Raw genomic sequence first — 14872 nt, 5'->3', positions numbered from 1 at the left:
ATAATGAATTAAGAGCAAGTGTGAAATAAAATTATTATTATCTATACACTACTATTCTGTGTCTGTTTGTCACCTTCATTTCGGTGAAATGATGCATCTTGGGGCAATAGTTTAGGAATCAAGGAACTTCAAGTGGGCTAACTTGTATGTATTCAAAATCTTGGACTCATTGCTCCTATGAGATGGAAATTTGGAAAAGCTGTGGCCACTTCAACACTACTGTGATGCCACACTGCCAAGGTACGCTGCAGTAATGTGATTGTCAAGTAAAGTCAATGAGAAAGGTAGCAGGAAATTGGTAATCCCAGGCCAGCAGGCAGGTAAGTGGCTGCTGGATGGGAGAGGGAGTGGGATTGGGTGAAGGTAGAGACCTCATGCAGTTTGGCAAGGGTGCACAAGAGGCACTCTGAATTCCTTTCAAGGTAATATGGTATTCCTAACAGGTCGGTCAAAAACACATTTCTGTAGCTTATCATAGAGGCTGTCATCATGAAAGTGTGGAAGAACTGCTTGAATCTGATTGATGTGATAAGTAAATAAGTTAGATGATCCAAGAAATTTCTAGGAATTTGTCAAGAAAAATCATGCAAAATGTAATAAGTTGCATGTAGGCTGATAGGTTGCTACTCAATTCAATTATATCATTTTATATTCAAACAAAACCAATAGCAATAAAATATTCATGGTCCTTCTTTCTGGGAATCAGACTGCAAACCCTACTGAAGTCTAATTTGATGAAAATGCAGTTTTAAATAATAAATAAATGAATAAACCTTTATTGTCAAAGTACAAAATGTGTACATTGAGATTAACTGAGCCTCCCACCGTGCTCTCTTCCCCCAACACACAGTGACAACAAACCCTCCATCCTACCACACCATGTGAACCAACTACACCACACACTGGCCTCCCAAGTCAATTCTGCATAAGTTCACAGAGATTATGTCCCATTTAAAAGCCTAACAGCCCACGGATAAAAGCTATTTTTCAGCCTGTTGGTACGGCTGGCTATACTCCTATATCTCCTACCAGATGGTAGGAGAGTAAAGAGATACCGTCCAGGGTGTGACTTATCCCTGAGAATCTTCCTCACTCTTCCAAGGCAACGAGCCCTGGCAATGTCATCCAGTGGTATCAGGGGACAGCCCACAATGGCTTGTGCTGTGCTCACTACCCTCTGTAATACTTTCCTGTCCGCGGCTGTCAGACCAGCATACCAAACCACAATACCATACGAGAGGACGCTCTCTTTAGTAGACCGGTAAAAGAGGGTCATTAGCCGTTGTTCTACCCTGTTCTTCCGCAAGACCCTACGAAAGTGAAGCCTCTGTTGGGCCTTTCTAGCCACCTGGGTTGTGTTACCTTTCCAGGTCAGATCTTCACAGAGGTAGACTCCCAGAAATTTAAAGGAGGAAACTCTCTCCACACAGTCCTCCCCGATGTAAAGTGGGGCAGGTTCCTCCTTTTTTCTCTGGAAGTCTAACACCATCTCTTTTGTCTTGCCAATGTTTAGGTGCAAGTTGTTGTTACTACACCATATGGATAGTTTTTGTACCTCCGCCCTATATGCTGTTTCACCCCCACCTGTAATAAGACCCACCACAGTTGTATCATCTGCGAACTTGATTATCGCAGTGGATGGGTCAGATGATACACAATCATAAGTGTATAAAGTTCTTAGCAACTGTTCTAAGAACTTCCATTCCAGCTGTTACTGAGTTCAGAAACCGTAATACTGAACAGCCCCTAGAGGTCCAATGTGCTGGAATGGCAGTGGTGTGGGAAAGGGAACATAACAACTATGCTGTCAGGTGGAGGAGCAAATAAATCCTTTGCATAAATTTTCATTGATCTATTCTTTCAGGCAGGCTAACTATATTTCACTTTGGATGAAGGTGTTCTTCTGTAGCCTGGACTTCAAAATTAGTTGTACAATCACAGAATATATGGGTTTGTGGGGAGCGTGGGGATGACAGGATCATCCTTGGTCACTATCTAGCCTTGATGTAATAGTTCTCTGAGGATTTGTTCCTTCTTTGCCACTTTCATTCCACACACTATGCCCTGTTGTCCTTGACTTACAGCAGTTTGTTTAGTGACCATTTTAAATTATAATGGGTTATGTGACTTATGACCAATGCAGCACCCCCATGGTCACATGATCAAAAATCACATGCTTGACAACTGACTCTTATTTACCAGTGTTCTGATCACTTTCTGACAAGCAATGGAGAAGGAGATTCACATTAGAACTGTGTTACTAGCTTAACACTTGCAGTGATTCACTTAACAACTGTGGCAAGAAAGGTCATGAAAGGGAGCAAAATTCACTTAACCATCTTGCATAATAATGGAAATTTTGGGGTCAACTGTGGCCATTAAGTTGAGGACTACCTTTATTAGGGAACTTGCACTGAAATTGACAGACTGCATTCCCAAAGCTTTGACTTCTATAATATCGCATTCCAATATAATTGTTTTTTTTAATTCTTTCCTTCTGGCTTCCAAAGTACGTCTATGTTTATTATTCATATAAATCAACACCCCTCTCATGTAGGCCTTGCTAGCATCCCAAACCATGTCCATAGAAGTATCCTTATTCATATTAATTTCAAAAAAATCCTTCATCCGCTGTTTACATTCTTCCACATTTCTCTGATTTCTAAACAAGTTCTCATTTACGCGCCACGAGCGCCTATCTCTATTGTCCTTATTGATCTCTAACCAAACTGGGCTATGGTCAGAGATAGCTCTTGCACAAATCTTTACCTTCTTAACCCTAGAAAAAAAGTCATTAGTCAGCAAAATAAAGTCAATCCTGGAAAAAGATTGATGTCTATCAGAAAAAAAAGTATAATCCTTTTCATGCAGGTGAGTGTCACGCCAAATATCTCGCAGTTCCAAATCATCCTTCATTTCAAAAAAAGATTTAGGCAATCTGGCATGACTCGGAGAGCACTTAAAAAAACCAGCCTTATCCATCTGTATATAATTGTTTTTTTTTAAGAATGATCACAAGACAATTCTCAAGCAATAAACTTTCAATCATTTTAATTGTATTTATCCTTACTATATATAGGACTTGGATGGACTAAAAAATAAACCTCATAATTAATTGAAAATTAAATATGTGATACTCATGCAATTAATTTTATGATGCACTTTATGCTACAATCTGGTGACATATGTTCACATTCTTTTCATCTCCTTTTAAAATTCAATTGCATGGTTTGGTCATACACTTGTAGATTTTGCCTACTTTTTTTTAAGGTAACTGAAATAGTCCAAGTTAAACCTGAATAGTTGTGATAATTGATGATTGTTAGATCAGAGACTATAGTTAGAGCAATATAAATGGTTTTCAACTTCAATTACTAGCCAGTAGTATAACTATCTCTACTTTGCAAAATGAAGAGGCTGAAATATAGTTTTTCTTTAGTCTTAAATGAAAAGCATATATCTTTTAGTCCAGTAATGACCACTTTTTAAACCAAAATGGTAGTAATTAATCAGCATTTTAAAAAAGATGAATGTCACCAAAGAAACTTGGATTATTTTTCCATAACCCTCATTTTAAACTTCTCTCTTGTAAATTAAATATAAACATTTTTTTCTCTCCACTTCAAATGCATCAAAGACACCAATTATAATATACGTGTGTGTATATTCAGAGATTGCTATAATTAAAGTATTGTCTATTAATTTAACAAATTATATTCCTGCTGTTTGAATTATATTGCCTATAAGTTTTCTTATATTTCTTTCTATTTTTTATGCTAATAGTAGCTTTTCTGAATATAGTTATGCTAATAGTTATATTTTTAATAATTTATTTTGCATTTAAGTGTAAGGTGGCAATTCATTTGTTATTATTAAGGATATTATATTAGAAAAATGTAATCATGCCCTTTCAGCTTCCCCTTTTTGGGGGGCTACATATAATCAGTTGCTTTAACCTGTTCTTCCTCCTCCTGTCATTTCCACTGCCATTTTCTAATTCCATTCTAGTCTGTCTATCCACTTCTCAAACAAGATCCAGATTATAATAAGCACAATAAAATAAATTTATCTCTGAACTATGGCTCTAAGTAGCTGCATCACATAGTCTGAATATTTTCAGCTAAGTTGAGTAGGTCAAACTCAGCATACTTTTATAGATATCTACATACGCCTGCTATCTCAATAATGCCATTTCTTATGGGGAATCTTGAAATAGAATACAGCATTTAGAGTATTAGATAGACACCATAATTGGTGTGATTCATTTTAAATGACAGTATGCATTTCTAGGTAAATAAAATTAAATATCATAAAAATATTAATACAAAGTAGAATCCAGTTTTGATGGGACCTACATTTTATTAATATTTTTCTTACTTGTCATATCAAAGAGTGAAAGATTGTAAGTGAATGTATATTTGAGAGATAGATAGGAGCAGATTAAATACTTACACACAAAGAGTATGCAACACACTAGTGCTAGATTTTATAAACTTCCATAATATTATTATTTTTCAGCAGATAAAGCTATATATTATAAATCCTGACTGATTGTTTTGGCAGAAATAACATTACTCAGTTTACGATCTGATTGATTTGGGGCCATAAGTACTTAAATCTAATAGGGACAACACATTTTAATCCTCTTCTCCCTCCTTCTTTTTAAATGTTGGCAATCACTCAATTGATAAGGCTCATCATCGTTAGACAAGATATTAATTTGAACTTTCTAAAAGATCAATTGTGGGATGAAACATTCCCTGATAATATTCATAGAAATGCTTCCTCATAATATGCATGACAGACAATTAGAATCAATGAATGTCTTTCATACTTGTTTGTTCAATAAACTACTTGTTAGTACCATCACGCTGTCTTAAAAAGCCACAAGGCAAGAATAAAAAGTCAATAAAAATAATAAAAAAAATCTTGTAATCACTTTTAAAAATGGGCACTATATTTGAAACATTTCCCAATGAAATTCTATTCAATTCTATTCAATCTGTTTATAGGGAAGTGTAGATTGTGCCTTACACAAGATAAAAAAAATATGCCCTCTTTTCTAAGTGAGCTGAGAGTTTAACTACACAGTATATAAAATATTTACCATCCTACTTCAGTTATAATTTTTTCCCTTTACTAATGTTTTCTTAACTATGGTTGTCCAAGTCAACCTGGCATCACCCTTTTTAAATTTCCATAAAGGAAAGATGGGGAAAGAATGAGTTTTTCTTTCTAAAAAAATAAAACAAAAACAGATCATGTGACATTGTCCCTAACAACTGGAACAGGAACTGTTGTAATTGCCGTTGTAAGTCAACGTGGTCACATGAGGTCAGTTTATTACCGCATTGGTTAGTGATGGAACTCCCAGTTCCAATTAACATAGTCATCAAGGACTACCTATATTAAATTATATGATACTGAAATCTTTTTAAAATGTGTAGTTAATAGAATAGAATAACAGAGTTGGAAGGGACCTTGGAGGTCTTCTAATCCAACCCCCTGCTCAGGCAGGAAACCCTATACCATTTCATACAAATGATTGTCCAGTCTCTTCCTAAAAACTTCCAGTATTGGAGCATTCACCACTTCTGGAGGCAAGTTTTTCCACCGATTTAATTGTTCTAACTGGAAATTTCTCCTTAGTTCTAGGTTGCTTCTCTCTTTGGTTAGCTTCCATCCGTTGCTTCTTGTCCTGCCTTCAGGTGCTTTGGAGAATAGCTTGACTCCCTCTTCTTTGTGGGAGCCCCTAAGATATTGGAACACTGCGATCATGTCACCCCTCGCTCTTCTCTTCATTAAACTAGACATACCCAATTCTAGCAACTGTTTTTTTAATATATATATATTGGCTTCCAGTCCACTAATCATCTTTGTTGCTCTTCTCTGCACTCTTTCTAGAGCAGGGGTGTCAAACTCAATTTCATTGAGGGCCGCATCAGCATTGCGGTTGCCCTCAGGGGGCCAGGTGGGTATGGCCAGGGTGGGCGTGGCCTACTGGGTGGGCATGGCTAGTGTGTGTATGGCCTACTGGGTGGGCGTGGGCAGCTCTACATTGTTTGCATCAAGGGTGCCTATGGGGGCCTGGGCAGGAGTGGGACAGATCTGAGGGTCTCTGGCAGGAGGAGGGTCTCTGGGCCAGGGCCAAGGCAGTGGGGGCCGTTCCCTCACTGTTTCCAGGATGGCTTCACGGGCCACATGAAACCACTTCGTGGGCCGGATCCGGCCCCCGGGCCTTGTGTTTGACATGTCTGTTCTAGAGTATTAAGGTATTAAAGAGTATTAAAGATATGTAGAACAGAACAGAATGTGAGAGTTGAAGGGGACCTTGGAGGTCTTCTATTCCAATCCCCAGCTCAGGCAGGAGACCCTATACCATTCCAGACAAGTTGGACAAGATAATAGTAGTACCCAAAGATACATTTGAAAAATGCAAGTCATTCATACAGACTTAAGGATTTTACCCAAAGACCTAAATAAATCTGTATTTTGCATGAAAAGGAAAGGGAATTAAAAGCCAAAGTTTGATGCAGATTAAAACTGTGTATATCTTACAAAAACTATTACACTAACACTGCCTGTCAGGGTGAGTGCAGTGCATTGGTAGCATAAATCCCTGTTGGTGCACATTAGAAAATGTTTTAAGATGTTTTGTTCACAAAGCAGCCGAAATCACTTTGTTGTGCTGGATCACTTTTTTTTTAAAGTGTTTCACCCTTTCTTTAGGCTTCTTGGGATTAGGAAGAAGGAAGAAAGAAAATGTCTTGTTCAAGAAGGAGAACTGTGAAATCATTTAAGTGCAAGACCACAATGCTAGCGAAAGAAGTTCTAAAAGAAAAAAAATGAAAGGATAGCTAAATTCTTCCTTTACTGAGGCCAGTTAATAGTTCATAGTGAGACATATCACTGTCAACAGGAATAAATGAAAGGAAAACCAAGCATGGCTCAGAATACTCTGTAACAATGGGAGCTTGGTCTGCAGTGACCATACCACAACCCACATACCCGCCTACTAAAGGGGACAATATACAGTATTAAGCAAACTTCAGCTGAACTGGAAATAACTCTAAGCAGTTACTTATTTATTTTATGAGCTCTTAATCACTACAAGGCCCTTCACAGGCCAAATCCAGCATTTCCTTCATTAAAAAATCATTTGGATTCTTATTAGAGGGATGCGGTGGCTCAGTGGGTTAGGACGCTGAGCTTGTCGATCAGAAGGTTGGCAGTTTGGCGGGTCGAATCCCGAATGCAGCATAACAGAGTGAGCGCCTGTTACTCGTCCCAGCTTCTGCCAACCTAGCAGTTCGAAAGCATGTAAAAATGCAAGTAGAAAAATAGGGACCGCTACGGTGGGAAGGTAACAGCATTCCGTGCGCCTTTGGCGTCTAGTCATGCCGGCCACATGACCACGGAGACGTCCTCAGACAAGCGCTGGCTCTTCGGCTTTGAAATGGAGATGAGCACCGGCCCCTAGAGTTGGAAACGACTAGCACTCGTGTGCGGGGGAACCTTTATATTCTTATTATTTTTATAAATGTATTCCCAAGGTCTGCTATGTATTATTTATTCCCTTATCCCTATGATATGTGCATTTTGTTGGATACATTTGTCCAGGATTTTGTCCAGGGTTCAAAGACAGTTCTTATAAATAACAAGACAACATTCTTTAATTGAAATTGCTGGAAATGAGATATAGAATGTTTTGCACTCAAGGTGTGTGTGGGGGGGGACTATTACTTGTTCTTAGTTGCGAAGTCGTGTCCGACCCATCGCGACCCTATGGACAATGTTCCTCCAGGCCTTCCTGTCCTCTACCATCTTTTGGAGTCCATTTAAGCTCACGCCTACTGCTTCAGTGACTCCATCCAGCCACCTCATTCTCTGTCATCCCCTTCTTCTCTTGCCCTCAATCTTTCCCAGCATTAGGCTCTTCTCCAGTGAGTCCTTCCTTCTCATTAGGTGGCCAAAGTATTTGAGTTTTAGCTTCAGGATCTGGCCTTCTAAAGAGCAGTCAAGGTTGATCTCCTCTAGGACTGACCGGTTTGATCGCCTTGCAGTCCAAGGGACTCGCAGGAGTCTTCTCCAGCACCATAGTTCAAAGGCTTCAATTCTTTGGCACTCAGCCTTTCTTATGGTCCAGCTTTCACTGCCATACATTGCAACTGGGAAGACCATAGCCTTGACTATACACACTTTTGTTGACAGGGTGATGTCTCTGCTTTTTAGTGTGCTGTCTAGATTATAGAGTTATTATAGAGTTCTCCAATTATAGGAGCATTTGAGTAATTATCTCATCCTATAATAAGAAAGTAAAAAAATGGAGGACCCTAAGGATGACAGAAATTTTACTCAAAATATTAATGAATTGTACTGTAGTTCTTAGGCCTTTCACATGGCCTAGAGAATATAGGTGACTAAATTCATAATAATGGCAACTGAAAGAGTGTGATGTTCTTATAAATAAGTAGAAAAGCTATGACTCAAAGAAGCAATTTTGAAGTCCTTGTAAAAAAACAGTGTAGACCTAAATAACTCTGAAATTTCACCTTACCAGGTTTATTAACAGAAGGGCATAAGTTGGTTTGGGAGGCATGGCTGAGATGAGGACATCTCTAGTTAGCAAATGTGATGTACAGAGAATAATGAAATAGACTTTTGCTTTTAGAAAGATGACTTTTGATTAAAAGGAAAGATTTTCCAGAAATGAATTCTTCAAACATTTGCATGTTGATTTACATTCTGTTCTGTGGGACTTAGTGCCAGGTAAGAGAGGATAGGATGGCTACTTAAAGGTGTTTCCATACTTAGCCCAGTTGAGACATACCTTTTCTGACAATAAAATGGAAAAAGAGTTAAACAGAAACTTTATGTAATATTTCATATACTCTAATAGTGAACTCCCAAATGACCAGCGTCTGCATTTCCTGCATCGGATGAGGAGAGCACATCTTTCTCCTTCTGTTCTGGCCACTTTTTACAGAGGTATGATTGAGAGCATTTTTACAAACTGCATCACTGTCTGGTTTGGTGGCAGCAGTGCCTCAGATAGAAAGTCCATACAGAGGTCAGTAAGGACAGCTGAAAAGATCATAGGAAGCTTGCTCCCTGGTATTCAGATGCTGCTTATAAGCGCTATCTGCTTAGAACTCAAAGGATTGTTAGAGACCCCACACACCCACTGTAGGGACTGTTCCTGTTACTCCCCTCTGGGAGGAGGTTTTGAAGTATTTCTAGCAGGACTACTTGATTCTGTAATAGCTTTGTTCCCTATGCCATCCGTCTGGTAAACTCACAAGGTTCGTTTTTCTTGCCATGCACATGCATACATAATTCAAACTAGATTGTGTTGTTTCTGTGTCATACAATATATATGTATATATGCATAATTCTGTATTTATTTATTTTTGTCATATTTATGTAGTGTATATTGGTGGTGACCCTTTGAGAGCTGTATGCAATGAAATTTCATTTTAATGTATGCCGATTAGTGTACATTCAAAGTGACAATAAAGTTATTATTGTTTTCTATTCTGTTATTCTATTCTAATGATACTGAAACATCAGTCTGTGGTACGACCCCTTAAGTATGCAAAGTTTACATTTCAAAGCTGTCAAAATCAGCATGCAACCCTCCTCTAATCCAATTAAAAGATGGGCATTGTATAATTCCTGTGATCCATGGAATACTATTAACATATAGGACATAAAAGAGAAATTTGTGCCTGGCTAAGTAGACTTCCAGTATCCTAGCAAAAGGATGAAATATTGACTCAAGATTTGGACAGAGGTAGAAACAAGTGTCCCTTGGGCAAAAATTTCCCAAATCCCTTACCAACTGAGCTGTAGTGTGAACTTACAAAAATATCATGTGCAATTAAATGTCACTGATGAAGAGTACTTGGTTTTCTTTGGTGAACAAATAATGCCGTACTTTCTCACTCCAGAAATTAAGATACATAAAAAGAATTCTGAAGAGTGGCATTCTAAAAACAATGTTGATTTATGTGGGAAAACAATAAAAAAGTAAAATAGCAAACATGGAGGAAATCCATCCAAAGAAAATGTCCATCAGAATGTACCCCAAAGGGTTTTGAAATAAACATATTATAGACTATGGCTTGAGGGCAGGGTACCTGAGGGATCACCTTTTTCCAAGAGTCTCTACCTGTCCAAACAGATGTAGTAGAATGGACATACTGCAGATCCCTTAAGCCAAAGCATATCAGCTGGCAGGGTCTAGAAAATGGGCTTTTCCCACAGTGGCACGGAACTGTAGAACATCCTCTTTGGAAAGTAGAATCATCCCAATCCTGTTAACCTATTGTAAGGCCAACTATGTTCCCAAGATTGAAGAGCTGAATGTGTCAATGGCCCTGTTTCTTGGCTGTATTGATAACTGGCCAAGTATCTTGGCTGCTATATATATTTATTTTGGATGTTCCTATAGTTTTGTCATTTTAAAATGTTTTTAGTGGTTTGATTATAATATAGTTTTGAATTGTAAACTGCCCAGGATTATTGACTGAGATGGGTGGATATAGAAATTGAATGAATGAATGAATGAATGAATGAATGAATGAATGAATGAAATTTCCTTACCTGTAAAGTAGGTGTTTGTAGGCAACATAGAATTTGGAAACTTGTAATACCCATTTCCTGGGAAACGGATTCCTTTCTTTACATTTACATCCGATGTTGCTAAAGATATATCTATTCTTTCCAGTTGATAAACTGGAGGAGGTCCATTAAGTTCTTCAGGCTCGTACCAAGTTATCTTTATTACAGTGTTGTTAATTCCTTCAGTGTTAGGTGCTATTAGCTGAACTGGAGCTATTTGGAAAGAAAGAAAGAAAGAAAGAAAGAAAGAAAGAAAGAAAGAAAGAAAGAAAGAAAGAAAGAAAGAAAGAAAGATTAATGCTTTGTACTAAAAAGTATTACCAAAGGAACTATTCACAATATAGTTTCAAACTCCCTTAGATTTTTATTTAGTCATACCACTGTACATAATATTTAAACTGTTAAAAATGGAAAACAACAATCTGCCAATTGCTTGTTTAACTGAACAGCACTCCTAGCTTTTTCTTTTACTGTTCACAAATTATTTTCACATTAATATAATAAAAACAAGGCAAACATTACGGCAGAAATTCAAATAATTCCTTTGAACAAGAAGATACAATGATATCTGCAGAAAAGACTCACAAATATAACATGATTATTGACTTGACATTGGTGTAGTTTATTCCTTTGTTAGAACACAATAGTGCTATCTTAAACTGAATAATAGTCATAAAAACCAAACTGAGCTAGTGTATACATGAATTCTAAAGATAGAAACTTTACCATAAGAAGCCTTTATAGATGCAAAAGTCTACATACTTGGATTTACTATGAATACATAGCATTTACCTGTGTTTTAAATATGCATGCAGATATAACTTGGCTAAAATGAAAAAAAAAATCTATAAGATTTTTTTGCACAGACTTTAGTCTCCTTAAATGGCAGATTACATTATCTGCAGTCATGATAGTGAATAAACACTAATGTGGGAAATTGAAAATCTAAGCTCAGATCCGATGGATAATTTCTCACTTGAAAGTACTGCAACTGGACTGGGAATGATCATAGCTGCGTGCCACATAATACTTTTGCATGTATATGCATATATGAACGTTATTAAGAAAAAATGTGCCCTGTCTAGAAATCATTTATTAATGTGCTTTGTCTGTTAATCATCTGGACAGCATATGCAGCATGAGCTTGGTAAAAGAGCAAAATACCGTAAGTATTTTCCTATTTCGGTGAACATATTTTTTACAGGTTATATAAACATAATGTTGTTAATCACATTCTCTATCTATGCAATCACCTTTCAAGGCTTACACCCCAACTGAAGCTTTCTACATCTGGGTGTAGCAGATTATGCTGACAATTATATGGTTAATTGCAACATACAATAGCCCTTTTTCTATTGAATGCATTATAATCCCTGCAGATATAAAGATCCCTGCAGATATAAAGTTCCGTTGTGAATTCTAAGCAAGTCTTACTTTGTAAATTTACTCTGCAATGGTGCTTTCTGCATGAGGAATCTTAAACTATGCCACATATATCAAAGTCAGGTGCTTCCGTTATCATACAGAACATAATTCATTTAGAGAATGTGAAGTAAAATATGCATCCTGTAAATTCATTCAGGGCATTGTGTTAAGAGTTAACAGCAAGATCTTCATTCATAATAAATTAATAATATACCTTTAAAGTGTTTGATATATAAAACGATAAACATGTTTTTTGCATCTTTATATGAACATCTAATGTACTGCTATTGTTTTTTGTATAGTGTGAAGAAAGATTACTTTAAGATAAAGGAAAAGATGGGAGTCAAAAAAACTATGCATTATAAATTCTTGTTCAGATATCATTTATGACTTCATAATCTAATTAGTATCATACTGCTTTGGTCAAAATTTACTGTGTTGAAATTGAAGTTCTGACATGTGAGGTTACAAGCCTTCCCACATAAGTAGCACTGAGCACTAATGAAATGCAGCATTAATGCACAGGTTTCACAAAGAAACACGGACTTTACAATTGGAATTTCACCTTTGGAGTTATTCAGCTATGTCAGCATTTTGAATGCAACTGCCAGGATTTAATATTCCAATTCAGCTTCTAACTATTAAAACAGTAAAATTAATTATTGCCTAAAATGAATGCACATAGCCATCTTTAGAACAAATGGCAAACCTTCCTTAAATATATTCTCATAATAAATTGGAGAGGCTTATACTATAATTATAGCATCATCCCTATCCAAATTTGAAGCTTTTATGGCACTTGCGCACTTAATTATTTAGATGCATTGTAACATTTACTTCCTTGATGGGAAAATATTGATTTTTTAATCATTTTCAAGTCTACTCCAGCACAAATAAATGTAGTAGTTACAGTTAATGCACTGTGGTACATATATTAAATAGTATCATTGCTATATTAAATAGTAATATTATTTCATAATATACGAAATAGAAAGCAACATCTTTGGTTGAAGATTAGAATTGTAAATAACATGGTTTTTTATTATTCACAATGTATGTGCCCTAACATAAAGAATTCTTCTGAAATTTAAACATCAACAAATCACATGTGTGTGTAGAGGGGGGAAATCTTTAGATCAGGCATGTCAAACTCGCGACGTCATGTGACATTGCACAATGTATCACAACTTTTTCCCCATTGCCGGCAACAGGGTGGGCGTGGTTTTGGATGACGCATCCGGCCCACAGGCTGGCAGTTTGACATGCTTGCTTTAGATAACAAATAATAAATAAATAAATAAATAAATAAATAAATAAATAAATAAATAAATAAATAAATAAATAAAAAATAAATAAATGAAAAATAAAAATAATAAAGAGCATGTATCTCTATATTGTTAAGCACATTTGATTTGTGCTTAGATTGTAAGCCGCCCTGAGTCTTCGAAGAAGGGCGAGATATAAATGGGATTAAAATAAATAAAAAAGTAAAAAATATCACTGTTTATGCAATATACAATAGAAGCTAACAGCCACAATATATATTTCCTAAAGCTATGACTGATACCTGTTGCAATTATCATTTTATTCATGTACTGTAAATTTATTCTGGTCTTTTGTAGATAGTACATCTATAAAAGCATTTTTGTTTTAATAGACTGAATTGTATTTTGCATACTTTAAGTATATCTGGCTTTTAAAATTTCTTCAGTAAAAAAATATAATTGACAAACTAAAGCATTCAAACATTAAACATTTATTACACTGTCTGCCATTACAAGAGAATGCCCCAAAAATCAAAACAACAGACAATCCATAGTTTCATATTAAAGATACATCAAGTACAGCTATCATTTTATAGCTTAGTATTTTTTAAAAAATATAAAGCCTTCCACAAATATGTTTGTGTGCAAGCCTCTGCGTGGGCACATTATATCTGCATGCATGAAAGAAAAATGTAATTGTTGATAAGTAAAGAGCAGTTAACTTTGTTTTGTTTGAACCAATATCATTTTAGCTTTAGAAACTAAGACAGATGCCAACATTTCACTGTGAACAGATGGTATTTCCATCTAATAGTGCATCACTGTATTAGTAAGGTCTGTTGTGTATACAAACAGTAATAAACACTAGGTGAGGATCAAAATAAATTTTAATTGTTGACATTAAATTCTGGCAACCGTGCTTCTAAAGATAGTGAATTCTTTTTGCAAATCTGTCAGGTTTACTAATGCAGCTGCTAAAGCTTTCCTATAGCATGTCAGGTTTTAAAGCTAATAAAAATGCATCTGTATTAGAGTTACTAAATCTTTACTGGTCTACTTTTCTTTCATGCATTTATACTAAAAGGAACCCCTCAGTGAAATATTATACAGGTAGCACTTAGTGATCTTGGCTTTACCTCAAAAAATATGCTTCTCAAAGTTTCCTCTTTCATCAAATTTCTAAATAGCTACATTTCTAGTAGAACCTTGAGTAACATGAAGATACAGTCTCATTTATGCTTTGCCAACTGCTCATTATAATTTCAACCTTTTGAATAGTGACATGTAGGGTTATCCATTTTTAAAAAACAGCATTTGTGTCTCATGCACAATTTCACTTTGTAAGCAAATGTGTAATTGGAGGCTTGCCCAGAGAGTGGAAGATCACTCATTCACTCGAGAGATTTGACTATTGTTATATCCCAGGAATATTTTCAGCAATGTAAGGTCTCCATCATCCCAGCTGACTTCACATTAACCTAGAGAGGTTGATCATTAGGCCTGACTGTATAGATTGGGTCTGGCACTTCAGACAAGGAAACGTTAGTCAGCAATAGAGC

The 14872-nt window shown here is 36.3% G+C and overlaps 1 protein-coding gene across 1 annotated transcript in view; it reads right to left on the bottom strand.

Annotated features, from left to right (window-relative positions):
• USH2A (usherin) overlaps positions 1-14872 on the bottom strand; it is a gene marked incomplete at both ends in the record, with an annotated part of 509528 nt that overhangs the window by 368256 nt on the left and 126400 nt on the right. The window contains one exon of the mRNA XM_083377756.1: positions 10606-10836. Coding sequence (XP_083233882.1) covers positions 10606-10836 — 231 coding nt within the window. The remainder of the gene's footprint in view (positions 1-10605; positions 10837-14872) is intronic.

Source organism: Vipera ursinii, assembly GCF_947247035.1.
Source record: "Vipera ursinii genome assembly, chromosome: 1".
Lineage (NCBI taxonomy): Eukaryota > Metazoa > Chordata > Lepidosauria > Squamata > Viperidae > Vipera > Vipera ursinii.
The sequence above is the reverse complement of the archived record's forward strand: the minus strand, read 5'-3'. Positions and strand labels throughout refer to the sequence as shown.